Consider the following 23,260-nt stretch of genomic DNA (forward strand, 5'->3'; position numbering starts at 1 on the left):
TCCCAACCCCATGGACGCAGTCACCTGGCAGATGCTCTTGTTATTTTTTCTGATAATCCTGTAATACAGTAGCACTTGCTTCCTGTACTGTACATCTTGGCTATGATACGTTTGAGTTTATGTAAATGAATTTTCCTGTCTTTTTCCTGTCTTTTGGATCCCATAATCCTTGTCTTGATAAGAACAGTATTTGTGTTTTCAGAGAAAATATTGGCCCTGTGATTGGTTTCTGTTTCTGTCTCCTGCTTCTGCTTTCAACCTTTTTTTTTTTTTTTAATTTAAGATCCATTAGGATCCTGGTGACTCAGCCTTGCATTGATTTTTAAACAGAATTTCCTATTAAATTCCAGGAGGAAATCTTGTTAACAAACAGAGGGCTAATTATCTGGGAAAGCAGTCTGTCTCTCAGTATCTGTAGCTACTCATGTAAACCACAATGATGCCTGAAAGTTGTAGTTCTCAGTTGTGCAAGATAACAGTTCAGATTACAAATGGCAAAAACTGACCTGTTTTCTGTGGTTTTTTGTTTAATTGGTTGGGTTTTTTACTTTTGACAGACTGCAATGCAATTGTTCACAAAGGCTGTAAGGAGAGTATTGCTTCTTGTGCAAAGGTCAAAATGAAGGTAAGTGATTTCATCTACTCTACTGAATAAACAAAAAAATTTTAACAATTTAGCATGAGATACATGACATCTACCATACATCCCAAAGTTTCCAACTTGTTGGAAAGAACTTCAGCCCCTGTGAATAATTTCTCTGGGCTCCCGAAATTCCCCAGAGCCACATGTTAATACAGTAGTTGTCCCTGGGACTCTGTGAACGCTCCAGGTCAGCGCCACAGGGTGTTGGCAACAAATTCCCTGCCTTGTTCCCTGCAGTGTGCAGGGACCTTACGGTGACATGATCTGTCCTATGCTTCAATTAAAAAAAAAAATTAAAAAAAAAAAAAATTCACTAGCAAAATCTGGGGATATCCGGCACCCTTAAATGCTATCTCTCTTAATTCTCAAGTGCTGCATCCTGTAATGCAGCATCATGTGTATATAATGCATAATGAAAACTAATAAATAGTATGTTGTTTATATGAGGAATGTGCACAATTCGTGCATGCCCCAAATGTGAGGAACCTCTTCTGCAGTATAGTTCTCCAAGCTAGTTCATATAATTAGGATTTTCAGTTCTCTTCAGTATTGTCAGCACTTTCTCTTCTCATTTTCCTATTTGCTGCACATTTTTCTGTCTGTTATTTTGCCCATTTCATTGACAGCAACTGGGGGGGAGGTGTGCGTGTGTGTGCATACGTATATATATAAAAATACAAAAAATATACATACAGCCAAGAACTGATTTGTTCTGAGACGATTCAGAAAATACATAGCTTTTTTATTTTAGTTATGTGACTCAGCCAGATGAGAGAAGGGGGGAAGAAATTACAGTGAATTTCATTTTTCTTTCAGCCACAGAGAGGGATGCTGCAGGCACATGATACCTCTTCGTTACCCACAGTAACCATGAGAAGCAAAAGTAAGAAAACTTCCTTTCCCTCTGCTTTGTTGATGGTCTGTATCTGCTGTTCTTAACTGTTCTGACAACAGTGAAGCATTTACCAAAGCAGGGATGAGAGCATCTTCTGTGCATGATAAGCAATGTTTAGGATTTCAGAAGTTGTACTGAAGTTGCACGGAGTTCATCCTCTTCTGCAGTGTCCATGTAGGTTTAAGCAAATGTAAAGTCATCTCAGATTTATAGTAACTAGCTGACTGCTGTAGCATGCTGAAGGCCTACAGCTGATAAGTCCACAAAATCTAGAAGACTCAGCCGATGTCCATGGATGTCTGACATTGGAAGGAATCCAACTATGAGTGTTATATTAACAGAAATTCTGAAGATTACAAGTGGAGAGGATGCTTGTTTAAAATACATTTGCCTTTTTTTAATTGTCTTATGCTTTGAGGTAGTAAAAACAGCAAGTTTACTTTTGAATAGGAGCAATACTGACAAACTTTCCCTGTCTGCGCTGAGATAGACACTGCCCTGCGGAGCTACCCAGTATGACAGAGGGCAAAGAATAGGAGTGAAATAGCCCACATGAGTTTTCTAGTACTGTGGTTTGATAAGCTTATTCAGTGATAACTTGGAGATCACTATATGGAACCACACTGTGCGATACGGATGTACACACTGTGGTATTTATCATGAAATTCAGAGGTATCACTCCAGAAAGCAGAGATGCATCTGAGGAAGGGAAAATCTGGAATTAATATGAAAAGATCAGTTAAAGGTATATGATAGTATAACGAGATAAGTATTAGCATCTCTCTGTGGTACATACTGATAGAGGAACCTGTTTTAAAAAGTTTAACAAGAAGCTGGAAGATGTATATCAATATAGACCCAGGGAAATTAAAAAACAACATAGTAGATTGCTACATGTGATTATTTATCAAATAAAATTAAATTCAGTTTCTCAGGTGTATGTTTCTGGACTTGCAGATCCCACCTTGATCTTTTAAGCGTAGTGCAATGCAGTCAGTTCTGCACAGAGGTTCATGTTCTTTCCTTCGTATGGCTGTTTCTAACAGCTGAGATCTCCTGGTGACAACTCTAGAAAGAAAAGGAAGTGAATTTTAGAGCCTGGTTTCTTTAAGTCATCACCATCAAAGGTAACAGTGCAGTTGCATGAGCTGTCTTTTCTGTGACGCTTCCCTTCCAGGCTCACAACCGAAGGAGCGCCCTCGCTCTGCAATACTTGCTCCTGACGAAAACACCGTAACCTCAATATTCAATAACAGGAGATCACAACAGACTACAGCACTTTCGAAAAGTGTCTCGATACAGAACATTGCAGGGTAAGGTTTCTGCCTGCATGCATGAGTATGTGTTTGTTATCTGACATATGTTATCAGCATAGAGAAATCCAGATCTCATTAAAAACACATTAGTGTACTATGATTTGTGTTAAAGGTACAAAAGAGGATCACAAACCCAGAAATCTGTATTATATATGATACTGTCAGTTGTCTTCTGTGCAATCAGATTGTCTGGGTTAGTTTAGTCATGGCAGGAGTTCAGAGACATCTGAGTTGGCCTGGTTATATTCAAGGCCATTTCACAGAGATGCTCTGGGCTCCCAGAGGAAATTCACTTGCTGGGTACTGTCCAAGCACAAATTTGCAGGTCAGGTATAGTATTAACTTTTGTATCCATAACAATAGGGTGGAGGCACAGAGTTGCAGTCATTATGGTGTCTTAGGACTGCATTTAATTAATTACAAAAAAAATCATAGAAGAAAATCTAATATATGGTTCCTGCACTACCTGCATGTTAGCAGTTCTACGTACAGGGCAATAGCATGGACTGGCATGTTCTGGACATTTTGTGTGCCCTAGCTATTCATGGTGAAACTTATTTCAGTCCATTTTTCTGATCTTTCTAGAGCTAGTGATAAAGACTCTTGAAGAGCCTTTTGTGTTGCGTTTTTGCACTGCTTGCACCAAGGGCAATGGGGATGGGAAGTGACTGTAAATGACAACGAGTTACCCAAACCATAAGACCTCAGATGTAATTGTTTATAGAAGAAGCACCATCACTCAGAACTGTAGATCTTACATCTTGTTGAGCCCCAATGGGTAGTTGTTAGAAGACAATAAAAGTACATTTCTGTACGTAACTGTGCACCACTTGCTTTGGTTTTCAACTCATATTTAAAATGCATTTCTTCTGTGTATTTGGAAGTACATTTGACTGGTTTTATGTCATGGATGATATTCTGTGTTCTTTTTTTCTGCAGAGTTGGGAACGATGACAGCTTAATACACACTTGGAAATTCCTATCGCAGTCAACAGACTCCTTACATAAAATCAGCCGGGTGAATGAATCCATGGAGTCACTGGTTGACGAAGGTGAGTGATCTCCATGGCATTTATAGCAAAAGGAAGTTCTAGGTACTGCTTTCCGGAAATAGAAAATCCATTTTGACATGTCAGCAAGTGTTTTCCTTTCTAATGGACAATTAAAGTGCATTTACTTTAATCTTAGAATATTAGTATGATAAACTAAAAGAAAGCCCCACATGATAATTTCTTTAGCTTGTTGAATTGTGGGAAAACATTTAGAAGGTTTCAGTTACAGCTGAATTACTTGGAACTTAGCTCAGAGACAAACATTTCCTCTTCCGTTCTGCACCTGTGGACCATTCATACAGCCACAGATTTTACGCTCTGTCACCTTTTTCATGCTGATGTCTTGCACTTTGTATTTTTCCCAGATTGGGGAAGGAAGAGATGTATTGTTTGGTTTTGCGAGTTTGAAAGTGAAGTCAGTTAAATTCATTTCTTAAGTTTAAATAATTTTTATAGGGTGCTTTTTTAGGATATAATCAGTATTTTTACATTTTAACCAATATTTACCTGAAAAGAGCGGAATGGCCTTTATTTATTAAGGGCTAAACAAGGGTACACTCATGGTGACAAGAGAAAATTTCCCAGTTCCTGCACAAATGAGCAATCCTTTTTTAAAGATATATATGTGTATATGTAATGTGTGTAGTGTTCACGTCTACCTACAATCAGTTCTGGCTTTCTAAGCTTGAAAACACAGACTTCACGTAGGTCTAAGTTCCCTCGTATCGCTGAGGTAATGAAGGAAGACAAACTGGGTGTTGTGGTTTTTTATTTATCTGTGATGATGTTGCATTGTAGATAAAGAATCCATTGTCTTTTATCTCAGGTAGAATTTGGTCTATGCAAAAATGGTGAGCTAGCTTTGTGCAACTAGCAATAACCTTTAAAAGTGCTTTTCATAACCTAGTCCTTCTGTGGTATTATTCCACATGATCATTCTTGTGTCAGTAAAGGAGAATGTGTGTGATGTCTGTGGTATGAGAGATCCTATGGTATGATACCATATACCTGTGGTATGACAGAGAGAAAGCCTAAACTTAAATGAATAGACAGGAATCTCAAATGAGACAAAGTTATCCACATCTTAATGGCACTTACATTGCTTTGTGAAGGTGCGGATATGAACGAAGGACAGCTGATGGGAGATCTGGAATTAGATTCCAAGCAGCTGGAGGCAGAGTCCTGGAGCCAAGTAGTGGATAGCAAATTCCTACAGCAGCAAAACAAAGATGTTGTCAAACGGCAAGATGTCATTTACGGTGAGATACCTGCATCTTAATTTTTCATTCATTGTAGATAGCTTCTTGATATACTTGCATGCATGGATTTGGGAAACTTTAGGTCAGTGAATAGGAACATTGACTTAAGTTTCCTCAGAAATCAAAGTTTCATTCCTGAAGTTCTTAGAAACATAATGTATTCTGTGAAAGCTTGCATTCTGTATTTCATGTATCCAGAAACCATCAAAAAAACCCAGAAATTGTTGCTCCTCACTTGTCTGCTGATGACATTTAAGCTCCGTTACAGCAGAGCAGCTGGCTAGGAGGTCTTCTCCTGCCAGATGCAAGAGCCGTCCTGTACAGCAAAAGTGCACTATGTTGAGGCTGGCAGTGAGGTGTTAGGAAGGAGCAGGTAACAGTGCTGAAGGTTCAGACCTCAGAAGCAGTGTCCAAAGCTCTTCATTGTGGGACTTCTCTGCCCCCCTTTTTCTCCCACATTTGAAAATATTGGTTGATATTTCAATACCTGACATGAAATTATCTGAAGCCACTTAGACAAGCCCAATTATGGAAGAGCTTTCTAATGGCAGCTTTTCCTTGTACTATACACCAATGTACTCTACAGTGACCTTGGTTCTGACCTTGTCCTCATCCTATACAGAGCTGATGCAGACAGAAATGCATCATGTCCGCACCCTGAAGATCATGAATGATGTATACAGTGCAGGGATGTTAAAGGAACTGCAGTATGATCAACAAGTCGTGGACAAGATCTTTCCCTGCCTGGAAAACTTGCTGCACATCCACAGTCACTTCTTCCAGCGCATTCTGGAAAGGAAGAAGGAGTCGTTGGCAGACAAAAGTGAAAAGAACTTTGTTATCAAGAGGATAGGTGACATCCTAGTGAATCAAGTAAGCACTGGAAAATGCTTGCACTTCTGAGAGCACAGCTGAAAACAGGCGCTCTTCCTTCCCTCCTGTTTACGCCTGTCAGATAATCACAGCTGACAGCACCTTTACTCTTCACACACGTAAAAATCTCCACCTCTGCTTTTTGAAGCACTTTCTGCTCTTTCAGAGTAAGGTCTAGTGATGAAAATTGATTTAGTTTATTTTGTGGGAAAGGGAAGCATTCCCTGACAGGCACGGAATGGTTTGACCATAGCCTGGAGGGCAGGCAGTAGAACACAGCAAAATATGCCCAGTATGTTTCTTGGCTGAGTTACTGACCTGCTATTTAACTTTGGGTAGGTCATTTTACTTTTCTTTATCTGCCCTTTCTCCCTTCTTCTTTTTGTCTGTCTTGACTTTTTTATTGTTAGCTTTTAAGCCGTGTGAGTAGAATCCCAAATTTTGCAGTGAATATGAACTTAGTAAAGTCCCAAACTCGGGTCTTTACTTTCTGGAGATCTACTTGCTTGGTTTAGGATGCTTTGAACTAATTTGGTTTCACCAAGTTCTTTTGAGAGACTGGCAGGCACTGCTGGGATATCACACCAGGAGCTCAGTGCAAATTGGACCTCTGTGTCTCATGTCTTGCAGTTCTCTGGTGAGAGTGCCGAGCGAATGAAGAAAACATATGGCAAATTCTGTGGGCATCACAACGAGGCAGTAAATAACTTCAAAGATCTGTACTCAAAGGACAAGCGGTTTCAGGCATTTGTCAAGGTAGGACATGGTAGAACAGACATAGTTGATGGAAAAAGTATGTCGTTTCTGCACTCTGGTGAGCATTTTGCTACAGACCTGAAATTTTCATCTTTGTTTCTTAGAAAAAAATGAGCAGCTCCCTGGTGAGGCGTCTTGGGATTTCTGAATGTATCTTGTTAGTAACACAGAGAATCACAAAGTACCCAGTCCTTTTACAAAGGATACTGCAGTACACCAAAGGTAGGGAACAGTTCCTCTATTCTAAGTGTGTATTTGTTCCTCCAGTGTAAACTTTTTGGGTTTTTTTCAGCTGGAGCCGATCTTCTTAGAGTAGACCAACTAATCCAGTCATTATTGTCTCATACCACTGTAACAAGATAACTTTGTTTCTTATTGCCATTTAGGATTAGTTATTCGGGTGACTTGATTTAGTTGTTATAAGTCTGTCTGTAGCTAATTATGGAGCAACATGCTTAGACTCCAAAGTCTCCCAGCTTCCTTTTTTTGGTGATGGCTAAAATATGTGGTTAATTTGTGCATTTCATCTATACTGTCTCATATACAAAGTATATTGGAGTAGTCCCCAACCTCAACCATATATGTGAAAGGTTTTGTGAAACTCTCCTTAAGAGGGAAAAATGCAGCCTGTCTCATGAAAGTATTAAAAAAATATAATGTAGGAATTTGGGAGGGAGAAGAGGAAGGAAGTAAGTAAAATCAGGAAGTTAGAGTCCACAAGGATGAAGTGAAATCGAGGTGTTTCTCTTTTTTGTTCAAAGAAAATGAAGTGGAACATGAAGACTTGACTCAGTCATTAAACCTTGTTAAAGATGTGATTGCTGCAGTCAATAGCAAAGTCAGCAATTATGAAAAGAAAATGCGTCTTGGTGAGATTTACAACCGGACGGATAGCAAGTCCATCATGAGGATGAAGAGTGGCCAGATGTTTGCAAGAGAGGACTTGAGGCATCGGAAGCTCATCCGAGATGGGCCTGTTTCACTAAAAAATGCAGCTGGCCGGTTAAAAGGTAAGACTGTCCTGCCTTCTACCAGGGTAGGATACAGCTCGCCCTCTCTGGATGTAGAATTAGTCCTCAGATTGGTGTCTCCAGCCTTTATTTGTTCTTCTGCTTTGAGAGATTTTGACAGCAGCTTTCCCCATGCTGCACACTCTCTTCCCATCGCAGCATTTCCGATTCCTTGTGTTGTTTCTGGGGTGATAGATAGCTGCTTTTCCTCCTGGTAACTGCATGCCTGCTGAAGGCTTGGGTTGCAGTGACACCTCAGTGCATCAGCCAAGGAGCAGAGTTGCTGGGGGATCCTTTGGGCCAGGAGAACCCAATGGGGCTGCAGTTTCCCAGAGCAGTGAGTCAGATCTCTGCACCACAATGTGCATGTGCAGTGTTTCCAGGAAATGTTTCCATCTGAAACTCAACCTCAGCTTCTCAGTGGCTTTTCTCACCAGCAGCACTGCCTTTCCTTTGCTCTAAGGTCTGCAGTAGGGCTGCCAAGGCTCAGCATTACCATCCCAGTTTCACTGGGACTCCAGAGAGGTGTCCCAGGCATTTGTTGCTCTTGAACCTCTTGAGCTGCTGAAGCAAACTGTTCAGGAGAGGCTCTGGTGTCCCTGCAGCTGCCTCTTGTTTGGTCATTGTTTTCTTGAATTGGTTTTTGTTTGTTATCAAATGGAAATAGTTCTTCTAAGGTCCTGTGCGGTGGTGAGCACTCAAGTTCTCTACCGAATTAAACACTAAATCTCACAAGGAAGCCTTCAGCTGGCACCACCGTAGCAGTAAGAGCAGACAGGGCTGTGTCTCAGGCTTGGCAGGAAGGATGGGCTTTCCTTCTCTCATTCCAGCATCAGCTGATTAAACCACGGTACTTGGGCATGGATGGGGACTGGTAGCCTGGTGCCATGCTATACAGGGAGGCAGTGATAACACGAAATTGTGTATCGGGTATGATTTATTTTGAGGTTTTGGAAACAGGAAGTTTACAGATGGTTTCTAGGCACCCAAGATTACTATTGACTTTAGATGGTGGATGAAGCAAGTTATGCTGCTGTTGTGAAATCTTGCGATAAGTGCAGACTGCCTGTGTGTTTTTAAGTCATAGAAATGCATAAACATACCTCTGTCTGTAGTGCAAGCTCCCAGCAAAGCAGGTCTTGCAGACAAGCTACAGAACCAAGGGAGAGAGTAACTAGTTCATACGTTCAGGCTATTTTGCGGGATTTGAAATGAAGCACAGAGAAGTATAGAACTTTTCTTAGAGGGTTTTAGCGTTTTCCCTCTTGCAAGGTGCACAGACAATACAGAAGGACAAAGTCAAATGCAAACTTTTACAAACCTTCCAGAGCTTGGAGTTCATTTTGCAGCTTTGATTAAAGTTTGGTGGTTCTTTTATCTGGAACGAATCCTGTCTTCCCAAAGCAGAATGGAAGGAATTACCCACGGGATGATTTAACTTTTTGGTTTGCTTCCTCTCTGTCACAAGATTTCCCAAGTACATTACACAAAAACTCTTTGTACTGAGGGCTCGGGGTGGGGCGTTATACTTGGTAGTTGCTGGGCAACTTTATGATATGTCATTAGGAGACTTGGAAGGCTGTACATGTACTCTGGGAAAAGGCTGTATTCTGATTTAAAATCCTCTGTTGGCTTGATGTTGTGATTCCTTCTCCCATGAAAGAAAGCATCTCACGCAGGCTCTGTCAGCTCCCCTTGGAGCGGGCAAGAGTTGTGTTTGTCTGTGAGCAGAATCAGTGGCTCCTGAAGTCAGTATTTCCTGGGAAAGAAACTACAGCTGACAAATGTTGTTATTGCACGATAATTTACGCTCCACAAACCACTCATCAAGAGAACCATAAAACTCAAAACTTCCTGTGCAGATATTTTGCTCAAGGGCTGAAATATTGATTGTTGGAGAAAACAGTGCATCTATTCAGTGAGTGTCTCCAGCTTTCGCTGTTATGCACATGTCCTAACTGTTAGAATGCATATGGGGAGGAGCACCCCTGCTCTGACAGATGAGAGAAAATCCTGCAGGTTTCCCAGGTGCTGTTGTGTTCTCCTTAGCGTGAAGTCTGTTCAGAGCTAGCCTGACCTGGCATCTCCCGGATCTGCCCCTGCTCCTCCTACTAACTGGGAGGTTGTCCCTGCTTCCAGGATTTGCAAAAACAGCCCTACCGCTGCCCAGCATTGGTGTTATTAAAAGAAATCTGTTTCGAGGTGGGTTGCGTGGTTATACTGCACTGGTATGCTTTTTTTTTTTTTCCCAGAAGTCCAGGCTGTTCTCCTCTCTGACATGCTCATATTCCTTCAGGAGAAGGACCAGAAGTATGTCTTTGCCTCACTGGTAAGGCTTCAACCTTTTCTCCTCCTTCCTCTTATCCGTGAGAGACTCTCGATGTGTGTCGTGCAGGAAAGCCAGCCCTTGCCTGCTAAAGAACATAATTTTCTTGCTTGTAACATTTTCGTTTGCTGGGTAGACTCCATTGTTTTTGATAGGAAAACATGTCTTCATGCCCCACCTCCCCTTTCTGCAGTGCCCTGGCGCAGCTGGTAATTGGCCTTGAAAACCTGCCTGTCACTTGATACACTTGCTCCTTTCAGTTTGTGCAAATTGAAGCAGTGATTGGGGTGGGATAATGCAAACATTGTAAAAATGTATTTTAGCAGAAAGAAATGTCCTAATACATTGCGAGCTACTATGGGGGAGTTGGGGAGTGAAATGCCACTGCAGTAAGTTCAACAGAACAGCTTGAAAATAAATGTCAGAGGAATATAATTGTAATGCACAAGCCCAAAAACATTAGCTTTTGAAGGCAGGCCTCATAAAAGGGCTAGGCACACTGACCTGCTAAAGAAAACCTAGTACCTAATTAAGTCTGTTCGGGTTGTACCTTGCAGGCATGGTCTAGACTGGCTAAACCTTGTGACCTTTCCACTCTTTGAACGTTTTGAAAGCTGATAATTTGTTATTCCAGTTCCACCAACGGTCTGCACAGACTCAGTGCCCTACAGAGGGGGAGCAGATTTGCACACAAGTCCTGCTAGTGAACCGCTACCAACTCACGCTAATTGTAGCATCCTGTAAAATGCACAAAGGAACTGACTCGTATGCAGATAACACAACAGCAAAGGGACATTTTAACTGCGCTGGCTGATTACACAGAGATCATAGCATACAATGAATGTCATCTTACACACAAGTCTTCTCCATCATAGGCGTCAGCTATGAGCTTCTGAGAACAGCAGGGGTTCTGTGGGATTTGCAAACAAGATGTTACTCCATCCTAGGGACAGATCATGAAGATGATGTGTGTGAAGCAGGCACTAGCAAGCTGCTCTGAGTTTAAGAAGCTGTGATATTAATGACAGAGAGAGTGTGGGCAGGAGGAGATGAGATCAAAGGTCTGCTGGAGTTAGAGCAAAATATGGTAGAGTTTGCAAAATCACAAAGTCAATTTTAAATTCTCTGTTGAAATGGAACAAGGTGAAATTGCTTTTCCTACAGAACTGATGGAGGAAAGCAGGCCCTTACCTTTACTTTGACCCTATTAAGATTATTTATTTTTTTAATTAGCCAATAGGTTCGAATATATTTACAACCTGAGAGGTAGCGGTATGGTTATTGGGACCTTTTCGATGCTAGTTTGCAGCTGGGAAGTAGTGCTGTTTACCCTCCTCACCCATTTCTTTCCATCTGAAGGACCAGAAATCTACTGTGATCTCTCTGAAGAAGTTGATTGTACGAGAAGTGGCTCATGAAGAGAAGGGTTTGTTTCTGATCAGTATGGGTGTAAAAGATCCTGAAATGGTGGAAGTCCATGCCAGCACCAAAGAAGAGCGTAACGGCTGGATACAGATCATTCAAGACACGATGAACACCATGTAAGCTACCAAGCTGTTCTTTCAAGGCAGGTGACGCACATGGTCATGTTCTGGTAGTAATTGAGACATGTCTCTTGTCTAGGGATAAAGATGAAGACGAAGGAGTCCCTTGTGAGTCTGAGTTTGAAAAGAAAGTGTCGGATGCGAAAGTGAGAGGACTGAAAGGTAAAATCCTGCTTGGGACAGCTGTGGGGAGCGGTTTTTGAAAAATTTACAGGAATTGTTGTGTTAGGTTTTGTGGTTGAACTATGACTTTTTTCCAAAGGAGTGAGAATCTTGCATCCAGGCAAATAATTGTAGTCCTTGTTTGCACCTCACCTTGCTTGCATTATTTTTTTTCTGAGCTCGCTGGGTGCCGTTGCTGTGCAGGATTGCTCAGGGCACGGTTGTATGGTCAGGTTCCACTAGATGGGGCCAAAATCTCAGCAATGGCTCAGTTTCCTTGCCAAAGCTTTTATTTTCTGTCTTCATCTCTATTTTCTGTTCACCCCCACAGAACAACTTCATCAGAAGGATAAACAGATCCTCCTCTTGCTGGAGGAGAAGGCTAAGATCTTCCGGGACATGGCAGACAGTTCTGTGCAGGAGGACATGCCAGGCTCCAGACTGCTCTTCAGAGCCAACACAGAAGAGGCACCAAAAGGAGAGGCCATTATGAAAACTGCAATAAATGAAGGTGAGCAAGTTGGGGTGACACATTAATCACACTAACTAGTGGACCCACCTTCAGTGAAGCCATCAGCCCTCAAGCACCAGTTTTGCAGGGGAAGTCTTCTCTTTTCAGAATAACAGCATAGATAAGGAGATATTGCTACTCACAGTATTGTCTCAGGGACAGGTAATGAGGATCAGGAAAGGAAGCAGATATTGATGGCTGTTGAAAGAGGGCAGAAAAGAAGTCAGCACAGAGAACCGCCATGCGTTGAATCTGCACTGATGTCAGGAGCAGCACAGGATTTATCCTTGTTTGAAATTTGGACCATCCAGGCTTTTGCTGTGCTTCAGTCTCAGGGAGGTGTGAGAGCAGGGCTCGGGTTCCAGCAGGCGCTTGTGGTGCCTGCAAGGGACAAGCAAGTCTGTTGACAAACACAAGGGTAAATGGAAATGGGCAACTTTCTGGTGTGATTTTTGGAGAGGCTGAAAATTTTTAAATGCTATTGTCAGAGCACACCAGGATTGCCTGGAGGAAGAGAGGGAGATAGAAGCCTGTGCGGAGCTCCAGGAATTGAAGTTAATGGTCAGACTGAGTTTTTGCAGGGGAAATGTGTACTGTTCCTATCATTGTCATAGAAACATGGTTTCTTAGTAGAGCAAAGCATGTGAATTTCTGACCTGAGCTTAGGCAGGGATGAATATATCTCAGAAGCCTTCGGTGATCTTTAACAGAGATATCATTGCTTTTTATCAGTTGAACTGCTGCAAGAGCTGGTGAACAGGAGCCTGGGCACTGCCCTCGGACAGCAGGTCAGCAACACTGCCATGGAACAAGAAGGAGGAGTTGGCCCCATCTCTCTGCCTAGAAGGGCGGAAACTTTTGGAGGATTTGACAGTCATCAGATGAACGCCTCCAAGTGTGAGTAGTTAACATGTGTGCACATCAGCATTTGTTAATAAGACATGTCATCATATCCTCTTGCTTCAGAAGGACTCCAGCAGCTGCTGATTTGGGTTTCCCAACTCCTCTCCAATAATAGTTGATAGATAAATAACAGATTAGGAAAAAAAGCGTATGTACAGGTGGAATGATGGTAGCTGAGAACCTGTGCCTACATGAGGACTGAGCATCTGAACTCCTCAGTCCTCTCTCTGCGCTCTCTCTAAATATCCTTACTCCTTTACTTACATGGTCTATGAAAACATTTAGCTTCTTAATAGATTAGATTCTTCACGTTATTATTGTAATAGCCGCATCTCTGTTCTTCTTTCTTCAGTTATCTTCCAGCAGGAGCCTGGCACTGTTGCATTTGCAAATGGATGAGGTTATTGCTGAATCAAGCACCTCCTCCCCTGGCTCTGCTCTCTATGCATTTGTGTTCCACGTACAACTGCATGTGTTATTCCTGCAATTAAGTCTCTCCCAAAGAAATGCATGAATATTTATCTCAGCTGCATAGTTGGCTGCTTCCCAATGCTCTTTTTCTTTGCCCTAGTCATCAGAAATTCCCTGTCCTCAAATTCCTTTCTCTGTGGTCTCACTCATACTCCCAATACAGCAAGTTTTGCTGCGCTAGTGTCTGTCTCAGCATTGGGATCTTTGGACCTTGTCTGACCTTTTGCATTAGAGGAACAGTGTTAGCTCCAGACAGTCAGATATGAGAAGTATGTAGAGGTTTACCCAGCTCTATTGGAAAGTTGAAAAGCCCACCGCAGGCCTTGTCATCAGGGTTTGCTTAGGGTAGTGCCTCTCTCTGTTGCAGTGATGAATGGGACAACCTCAGGCTGTTCCTTGCCGAGCTCTAGGTTTTCTGTAGAAATTGTCCTCTTTTGAATTAGATTGTAATTCAATAGTTGTAGAATCTTGGGAGAATTTGGGAAAAGAATGCAGGGCCTGTTTGTTCAGCTGGAGGCCAGGAGGCATGAAACCTGGCTTTCAGCTCCAGTTCTTCTGTTCACAACCTGTGCAACCTTGGGCAAGGCTTATAACCTGACTCCCCTTCGTTTTCCTCCTGCAAAGCAGAAGGGAGGTCTTTCCTCCTGCAAAGAGGTGGAAGGTCCCAGGATGTGCCACAGGAGAGAAGGTCTGTTAGGAGGACTTGAGGGTCAACCTTTAATAGCAAAGCCTGCCTGGGGGTTGCTGGGAGGAGAGGGCATTTGCATTAGGTAAGGTGTCCTTCACATTGTTGCAGATACAGGTGTATGTATAGTTGTTGATCATTAAAAAAGTGGCAGTAGGGAGGTTACCACTGCAGGTATGTTTTTCCCCATGGGCTGTATCTCAGCTGGCGAGGAGAGTGCAAGAGTCTTGGCAAGAGATAGAGGACCAAAGAGCCGTTGCGACTCCTTTGCCATCCGTGAGCAGAAAGGCAGCACAGGTGGAGGGTTGCAGCCCTCTTGGCCCCACAGCTCAGTTCAGTCCTGCTCAGGAACACTGATACGAGCCATCCAGGGGAAGTTAGAAAGAGAAGTCCCTTTGAAGATACAGGTTTCTGATAACTAAGGTTAAGGGTAAATTGTTAGCGTAAAATTACACAGGGTATTGAGCAGCAGTATCTGACCCAGCTGTAAATTGCACTTGCACAAAAGAGGGATTGAAACTATACCTGCAATAATATACCTTGATATGATACTGTTATTGTTCTCCATCTGCTCTTATTCTGCCCTGTGTCTTCTCAGCAAGTATTCTTTGGTAGTAGACAGCAGCGCAGGGGCTAGACAGAGCACCAGTTGGTAGGAGTGTGCCAAATTTATGAGCCTGTTGTCTGAAACCAACCTCAATCCTAAACTGAATTCACTTCCACTTTTTCTGGTGGTGCTGACACTTTGTGTATACGTAGGGAGCAAATGCCTTTACTTAAAGTGTCAAGAACTCTGTGTCTGCTTTTGTGAAACATCTGAGTCTCCTGTGTTAAATTTCTCGGACATTAGCAAGTTCATCTGTGACTTAAAATGTTGAATAACCAGTGTCAATGCTGACTTCTTCCTTTAGGTGGAGCAAAAGATGAAGGCGATGATGCTCAGGACCTTCGGAGAACAGAGTCAGACAGCATTTTAAAGAAGGTATCGCTTGGCTTATCTATCTGCTGCCACTGAGTGCAGATTTCAAGAGAGTGACAATTCTAGTCTTGAAAGATGCCTGAATTTCTTGACAATTAGATGTATCCTAAAAAGTTAAAAATAAAATAAAATTGGAAGTATGCAGCCAAAACCACTTTGCCTTAGCTAAAATCCTGACTTGAAAACCATTGCAAATCAGTTGTATTCCTTTGTGGCACAGGTTATCTGCCATCTGTCTGCAGATCAACTAAAACATGTGTTTAATTATGCATCGTTATTGAAATGATAAGGTCAACTATAACCTTGCACCTATTCTTGCTGTGGATCGATCCGTCATATAGCTACAAAATGATATCTAATTAACATTTTATTTTATATGATTTTAACTTGCCTAAAAAACATGCATGAATTCTCCCAGAATGGAAGATGGAAGGGGGGGCGGTTAATGGGTCTGTCATTAGTTCAGCTTCAGAACACATTTGCTGTGATTTCTCATTTGTCCTCATATTAAATCTGTGATCTTTTCATAGGGTGGAAATGCTAATCTGATGTTCATGTTGAAAAGGAATAACGAGGTAAGAATTGATTCTGTTGCTCAGCTGTTTCCTTCATTTAAGTGGCAAGTGAATTTGTCTCAATAGGTGATAATGTAGAAGAAAATACATTGCATTTGCTGAAGCACATGTAGACTTTTAAATACGTTAAGCTGAACCCACTGTGTCATTTGTTTGTTTAACCTTGGATGTTCAGACAGGGAATTCGCTGATTGTCATCTGCTTGCCAGCAGGATGCTATGTGCTGATTATAGGCAGCAAGGGTTAATTACCGCTAGGATGTGCAGGGCTGTATTTATTGTGCATCTGCAGACAGAGAGAGTTTAATTTTATGTTGCAGGTGCGGTGAATTGGGGCAATTAGATTTCTATTCTCCCTTTGATACACATTCATAACTTCCAGTTAGCATTAATGACCGAATGAGAAGCAGTTCTCTTAATACTGGCTATCACACCACTATTGCAAATACTGCGGTGGTTTTTGTTCTTCTTAAAAGCAATTGGAGGATATGAGAGACTCAGATAAATTTTTAGCTAGGCTGAAAATATATTTAGGGGTAGGGCATCACTCCAAAGTAGCTTGCTCTGTATGCATGCACGATGTATTCACATTTACCTGTATTTTCAGAGAGCCTCCATGAACACACCTGCTGTACATGTGTGCCTGCGGTATTGCAGTTTTTCTGTCTAATGACAGCAGGGCTTGTATGGGCCAGCCGGGGGTGGAAGAGTATGAAAAGTCCACATTCATTTTAAGATATCTTTTTTTTTGTGCCCCTTGAAGTTCTTGCCCTGAAATTTTTAAGTGAACTGCTGGGTATCATCCCAATTACTCTGATTGTTCTGGAGCAAGCTGATGCTGTGGGAAATGGTTTGCGGAGACAACCCAGGAGTTGTGTTGAGTTACCATGGGGTCTGTGCTGTTCAGTGCTTCTGCAGATGTTTCCTCCCCGATGCACTGACAGCTAGGAAAGTGAGGAAGATGATGCCAGGCACCTCTGAGAGATGTCCAAGGGATGTATTTGTGTACTGGAGGATGACACAGTCATTGCAAGTGAAGAGTGAGAAAAAGGAAGGTGTACAGGGATGGCCGTACAGCTTGTCAGACCCACCGGTGGGTCAGAGTGGAAAAAGAGGGTGCTTTATGCGTACCCTGGCACCCAGTGAGATCTAATAGCAATGCTCTTGTTTTCTCGCAGCAGGTCCTCCAAACCATTACCAGCCTCCATAAACTGCTCAGTGCTTTGCAGGTAGGCTTGGCCATTCATCCCGCTTTTGACTGCTGCTTGCCCCCCCCCCAGCCAGTACCAGCCACTCGCGCTTCACCACCCATCTCCCCTTCCCCTTTGCTGTCACATCCCTGTGCAGCTGAATACCCCACGGCCAGCTTGCAGGCAGTGTGTTGGCAGGTCATAGGAATGAGCTGCTGCTGAAGTGAACCAGTGCTTGCCTGTATTTGGGAAGCTGCTGTGGAAGATGCTCTGCCAGCATCCTCTCGTAGCCCAGCCATAAGGCAGCAGTGCTGAGCTGTGATTTTGGTGGGAAAAGAAGGGGTTTGATACAGCACCCTGAGGTTTTCAGGAATGGAGCCTCTCTCCGTGGAAAGGGCACTGCAGTGATTTGTGTCCTCTCTCTTCTAGGGTGTTGTGCTTCGGCAGGACACCTACATCGAGGACCAGAAGCTGGCTCTGAGCGAGAGGGCTCTGACCCGAAGCTTCTTCCGACCGACCTCACTGCTGGAGCAAGAGAAGCAGCGCAACCTGGAGAAGCAGCGCCAGGAGTTGGCAAACCTGAAGAAGCAGCAGACACAGCACCAGGAGGAGAGGCGGAGGAGAGAGAAGGAGTGGGAAGTCCGGGAGAAGGAGCTGGCAGAGCAGGAGGCCCACCTGGCCCAGCGAGAAGAGCAGGTCCAGAGGGGATGGCAGGATCTCGAGCGGGAGCGAGAGGAGCTGCAGGTGAAGAAGGCCTCCTACCAACTCGACCTGGAGAGGCTTCGCACAGCGCAGAAGCAGCTGGAGAGGGAGAAGGTGCAGTTCAAGCAAGATGTGGAGCGATTAGCTCAAATGCGGCAGGAGCCTGGCCACAATCAGGTAAATGATGCCAACAGCTGGGCTGCTGAGGAAACTGCAGGGAGCTCTGGGCTGGCTCCTGGACCAACTGCATGCCAGCAGTGATAGACTGATGCCAGCCCAGCCCTAGACATGCGGGGCCTGGTATTTAAAACTGGCTTTTTCCTTGCACATGATGTGCAGGACTGCGTTTCTTGCACCTCCGGAGCTGCTGAGGTGTTGCCAGTGTTGATGTAACGTGGTGTATTCAGGATGCCTGGCCAGTCTTGAGCAGTAGGTAGTTACAACAGCTTGAGCTCTGCCTGCTTTTCTGTGCCATATGTCAGTGGGTGGCAGAAGGGAGGTGGGTGCCGTACAGAGAAGATACCCTGGGCAATCCCAGGAGGTCAATACTGCCTTTGATGTTGGCAGTCACCCCAAGGAGGCTGAGCTCTGGGGAGCGGTCAGGCAGATGAGACATCCTTCTCAGAAACAGCCTGAGCATTGCGGGTTGCCTGCACCCTCCAGCTGTCACAAAAGCCATTTGCAAGGCTGATATCTGCAGGGGAAGGCTGTTTGTATGCTTATGTCCGTCTCCAAAAGCATTCTGGGTACCTAGCAAAGAGATGGGCATTGTCCCTGTCCTAAAGAGACTGGGCACCTGCAGTTGGGTCATGGCTCAGTGAGCAAAGTTGCTGGCTCTGCTGCAAGAAGTTTTTGGTGTCTGGCTGCCCACAACCAGAAAGAAAAGCCCACACGCAGATCCTCTTCTGTGCATTTTTCAGCCAGCTGGGGTTTATTTTTTTTATAACTGTGCAGCAGTCTGACTGAGGAGAGCAAGCATCCGTTGGTAAAACATGGGCTGAATTTGATCCTTAAGCATGTTGTTGATTAATTGATTGTTTGCAACTCACTAATTCTGAATGTAATTTACTTAGAGCTGTAGCAGAATTAGTTTATAAATGTTGGATTGCAGAATGGAAATGATTTTGGGTGCCTGAATGGACTAATTGCGGAGCTCGGCAGTGAGCTCTGAAAAGCGAATTACCAGAGGAGGGCTTGCTCCCTCCCACCCCGGTTCCTGATCAGGCCAGCAGTTTTCCTAGCACACAGTGAAGCTGTTCCAGCATCAAGCACACATAGACGTGCGAGGGGCATGGATGCTATGGGAAAGGACGAGAGGTAAAATAGCTGTGAGGCCTGGGGGATTAGGAGAAGGAAGCACCTTTTCACGGCAGGTAACTTACTGACATTTCAGAGCTATTAATAGAGGGTTCGGTGAGGCTTTGTTGAGCTGTTGTTTTGATCTTCCCTTTGAGTGTGCGGGCTCAATTACATCCTGAGGCAGCCGTTGGCGGAGGGGGGGCGGGAATCAGGAAAAATGATTTTGCTTTCATCTTTTGCTTGGAAAGGCTTCCTTTGACACATGCCGCTCCAGTGCTGTGTGCTGGCATTCCCCTTCTGGAGAGGCACGCTTCTCCTTGGCCTTCTGCCACCATCTGTGTGCACAAACGATGCAGGGTAAGTCGTGGTATTGAGATCTTAGAGCATATTTGCCCTTGGCTTGTTAATACATAGCATAGGACATGTAGGAGCAAAAGATACTGGAGCATTACTCTTTATAGGCCTCATTTCTTCATCATGAACAGGGCTTCTTCTCTCATTGGTTTGCCTGGATGGGGACCGCTTTCTGGCTGGTGAATGAGCTGGCTGTTCACAAGAACAACCTCTATCTCTGGTCTGGGACAAAGCTTTCCTGTCCAGGTTCTCTGCTAACCTCTTTCATGCCCCAATGAAAAACTTTTGTTTTCCTTTATAGGTTTCAAATCTACATGAGAAAGTTGCAAGAGTCCCCTCCCAGTCCAACATCGATGATTCCTCTAAGCAGAAGAGCCCTTCCCTTCCTAAACAAGGGCACTTCGATGCAGAACTGTCTGTCTCCCCCAAAAGGAACAGTCTTTCAAGGACACACAAAGAGAAAAGCACTTTTCATTTGCTTAGCACAACAAACCAGACTAACAAGGCAGCTGAGGAACAGCCCCAGATGCCTACTCGCCTCTTCAGTTTAGCCAAACCAAAGGAGAAGAAGGAAAAGAAGAAAAAGGGCAGGGGACATCGCTCCCAACAGTCTGGTGAGTGTCAGGGGAGGTCATAGGTGTGGTTTTCGGGGTTGGTGAGCTGGCTTTTTCCTCCAACCAGTGAACTTGTGGAAACCGTGAAATCTAGCCTTGAATGTGGATGGTAACACAGGGATGGAGAACAGCAGCTGTCATAAGTGGAGTTCTCAGCTTGAAGTGATCTTCTGTGGGCTTTTCTGCCTGTTCTGCAGCCCCTGGGACTGTCAGAGAGACATACTTTGCTCCCTGCTCCTTCCCTTCCTCATCCCATCCTGAGCAGCCTCCATGGGCTGGATTCTCCCTTTATTTTTCAGCTTGCTCTGCTTCAAGGAGGAAAATGTCCTGCTTCGATGTATGTGCTTTCAGGAGCTGCTGCTGGGATGCTCCTGGCCGTTGCAGCCCCTGGGGCATTGCTGTCTGCTCTAACTCTGTTGTAGTTTGGAAGTGATGGCCTCTCCTTTCCTCTCGAGACGGTTTATCTTGTCTCTTGATCTGGAAAAAAAATTACAGATTTTTTCTGGTAGTTTTGCATCCCCTTTGGACTCATTTCTGTACCTCAAACCTCTGACACCCATGAAATTTGATCTCACACCCTCAGATGGCCCACTTATCCGTATTAACTCACTGATGTTTTCCAACCTGTGCACAGGAAAGCTCACCAATTATGAGATGTAATTTCATGGTAGCTCATCAGGGAACTGGATATCTTTTAAGGTGCCCAGTGGATTTGGCAGACAGCAGGGTTTCCATGCATGTGAAGTCCCACTCTCCCTGATGTATTCCTGTATTCTCATAGTGATTCCCACCTGGTTTTTTGTGCTGCAGATTCTCACTCGTCAGAAGCACCTCCAGAGGGTGAGGAGATCTTCTGCTAAGCGTGGATGGTTCCATCGATCACTCATGGCATTGGTACAGTGGACATCACCCTGCCCGCTCCACAGCACGCTGCTGGTGCCTGCATCTGACAAGCATCTGGAGGTTTTAAATAAAACATGTTATGAAGTCTGTTAAGTGGTGGGAAAGGGCCTCTCTCCTGTGGTTTTGTGTGAATTCTCACCACAGAGGCTGACTGCACGGCGAACAGTACTGTGTCTCTGTGCAAACCTTGGGTTAAGTGGTTTGGGATAGATGTTTTCTGTCTCTTCTTACTGCTAAAGGATGAGAGAACATAGCCTTAAGGGGTCTGTGCCTTCAAATTCCCCTTTTCTGGGGAATATAACCAAAACCAAGCATATAGCAAAAGATTAGGACTCTACAAATGGTGCGTACACACTGGCATATATAGATATACTGTATATATACATATAAGTATCTATGTATCCACTGGGATATGCCTATGGTCTGTACAGCCAAGCTTAGCTCGGCCCATGGGGATAGATGATACCTGATGACTTTCAGGGAGCATGTAGATATTAAATATCTTGCCCTTACTCTTCCGGTTGTAATGCCATTGACTTGCACACCCCTTTTGTGCTCATGGTATACGGACTGTTTGGTTTCAGAAAAGTACCTTACACCAGGAAGCAGTAACAGCATTCAAAACAAAAATTCAGAGGGGAAAAAAAAAGTAAAGTAATTCCAAAAGATTTCCATGGGGCAGAGGATTTAAATAGACTGTTTCCAGAATTAAGCGGAATGTCTTTGGGTATATTTAAAACAATGCAGAAAAGAGAAATTCAGTAGACTTGTAAGGCAACAACCCCAGGGAGCCAGAACAGACAGTGTTCAAATGGGAGCAACTCTAAGCAGCATTTTTTTTATGCAATCTCTTCGGGCTCCAGCTCACTCCTTCCCATCCTCTAAGTAAAGATATTTTTTTTTTTTAGTCAGAATATAGTTCTCCAGTTGCATTTGACATCCCTTCATTACAAGCCTGATGACTTCTGGAGAGATGGCTGAAAATCTGCTTTTAGGGACCTCTGTTCTGTTATTTGTATTTTTCTTCCTCCACTTTTTGTGTGACCGTTGGGCTTCTGTTTCTCTGGATGTTGTCAGCTTCCCTTGCTCGTTTCCAAGGCAGAATGAGACAACAGCAATTTCAGAGCACTTCAGTGAGATGTCACAGGTCAGAGGACTGAGTGCTGTGAGCAGAGTGAACTGCAAAGAGGTGGCTCCTAGTCCCTATGCCTATACAATACCATGCACTTAGTAACCATTTCTAGGGAGAAAACATATTCTCATGGACAAAACCACTGTGGGACAGGTCCAGAGGCCCAGCGTGGCAGGTCATTTCCATCACCGTGGGCTCTAGGGTGAAAGTGTCTGTGCATCCCCGTCAGCAGAAGGGGAAGGTCTGGGGGTGGCTCTCGCTGTGCCGACTGTGAGGTGTTTGTGCAGCTGTTGAATACACGGATATGTTCAGCGGGGGAAGAGAAATACAGTGAGCCAAACTTTTTTCCAAAATTATGTTCTTCCAAACCCTCTCAGGGGAATTACCTGAGCAGATTTGTAAATGGTTATGAGACGCCATCAGCTTCAGAATAGCTCAAGAGTTTGCTCAGAGTTTGAAGCTGTCAAGTGCATTTCCTTTCCTACTAGTTTTTGTTTTAAAAGAAAGAAAAAAAAACATTTCTTGCACTATTGTTTGATTTGAGTTTGCTCTCTGGTTTCTCACAAGCTAGTAACCCGCAGCCGTTTTCAGAATTCGATGCTGATGAGTATCAGCAGCATTGATGGTGAGGTGGATGCTTAGACTGGTCCGTCTTGGTCAGTGCAGGAATCCTAAACCACCTGCTTGCTTTTGAAGCTCTCTAAACTATTAAGACTCAAAAAAAAAAAAAAAAAAAAAAGAAGAAAGGAAAAAGGGTTGAGATGTATTTTTATTTTACCTTTTTTAATATTATTTGGTGCTTGTTCTTAATTGCAAGCAGGGCTTGCAAAAAATATTTATCTTTCTGTTTATTTGAAAGATTTCTTTTTTTAAAAGAAGTTTACTTGGTTTTATTTTTTTATTTCTTTTCAGTTTTGCTTTTGTTTGGGGGTTTGAGGGGTGGTTTGGGTGGGGTTTTTTTCCTTTTTTTTGCTTTTGAGTTTTTTGGTTTGGGGTAGTTTTTTTGTTTGTTTTCTTACCAAGAGATTGGTAAACCAAATGTTCTTATCTCTCTGGTTCCTACAAAACCAGACTTTGGGCAGTGCTGTTTTGCAGCCCGTGCCACGC

At 43.6% G+C, this 23,260-nt stretch overlaps 1 protein-coding gene across 1 annotated transcript in view; it reads left to right on the forward strand.

Annotated features, from left to right (window-relative positions):
- Nucleotides 1-21,584, forward strand: part of AKAP13 (A kinase (PRKA) anchor protein 13) — a 70,785-nt gene extending 49,201 nt beyond the window's left edge. Inside the window, exons 11-30 of the mRNA XM_009695236.1 lie at nt 558-625; nt 1,460-1,526; nt 2,716-2,851; nt 3,794-3,906; nt 5,019-5,165; nt 5,788-6,038; nt 6,669-6,794; nt 6,899-7,016; nt 7,556-7,804; nt 10,057-10,133; nt 11,490-11,671; nt 11,754-11,836; nt 12,168-12,347; nt 13,080-13,244; nt 15,318-15,388; nt 15,916-15,960; nt 17,138-17,188; nt 17,579-18,028; nt 19,806-20,118; nt 20,929-21,584. Coding sequence (XP_009693538.1) covers nt 558-625; nt 1,460-1,526; nt 2,716-2,851; nt 3,794-3,906; nt 5,019-5,165; nt 5,788-6,038; nt 6,669-6,794; nt 6,899-7,016; nt 7,556-7,804; nt 10,057-10,133; nt 11,490-11,671; nt 11,754-11,836; nt 12,168-12,347; nt 13,080-13,244; nt 15,318-15,388; nt 15,916-15,960; nt 17,138-17,188; nt 17,579-18,028; nt 19,806-20,118; nt 20,929-20,978 — 2,942 coding nt within the window. The 3' untranslated portion in view covers nt 20,979-21,584. The remainder of the gene's footprint in view (nt 1-557; nt 626-1,459; nt 1,527-2,715; nt 2,852-3,793; nt 3,907-5,018; nt 5,166-5,787; nt 6,039-6,668; nt 6,795-6,898; nt 7,017-7,555; nt 7,805-10,056; nt 10,134-11,489; nt 11,672-11,753; nt 11,837-12,167; nt 12,348-13,079; nt 13,245-15,317; nt 15,389-15,915; nt 15,961-17,137; nt 17,189-17,578; nt 18,029-19,805; nt 20,119-20,928) is intronic.
- The last annotated feature ends 1,676 nt before the right edge of the window (nt 21,585-23,260 follow it).

The sequence above is a fragment of the Cariama cristata genome, unplaced genomic scaffold (assembly GCF_000690535.1).
Source record: "Cariama cristata isolate BGI_N322 unplaced genomic scaffold, ASM69053v1 scaffold17432, whole genome shotgun sequence".
In the NCBI taxonomy this organism is placed as follows: Eukaryota; Metazoa; Chordata; class Aves; order Cariamiformes; family Cariamidae; genus Cariama; species Cariama cristata.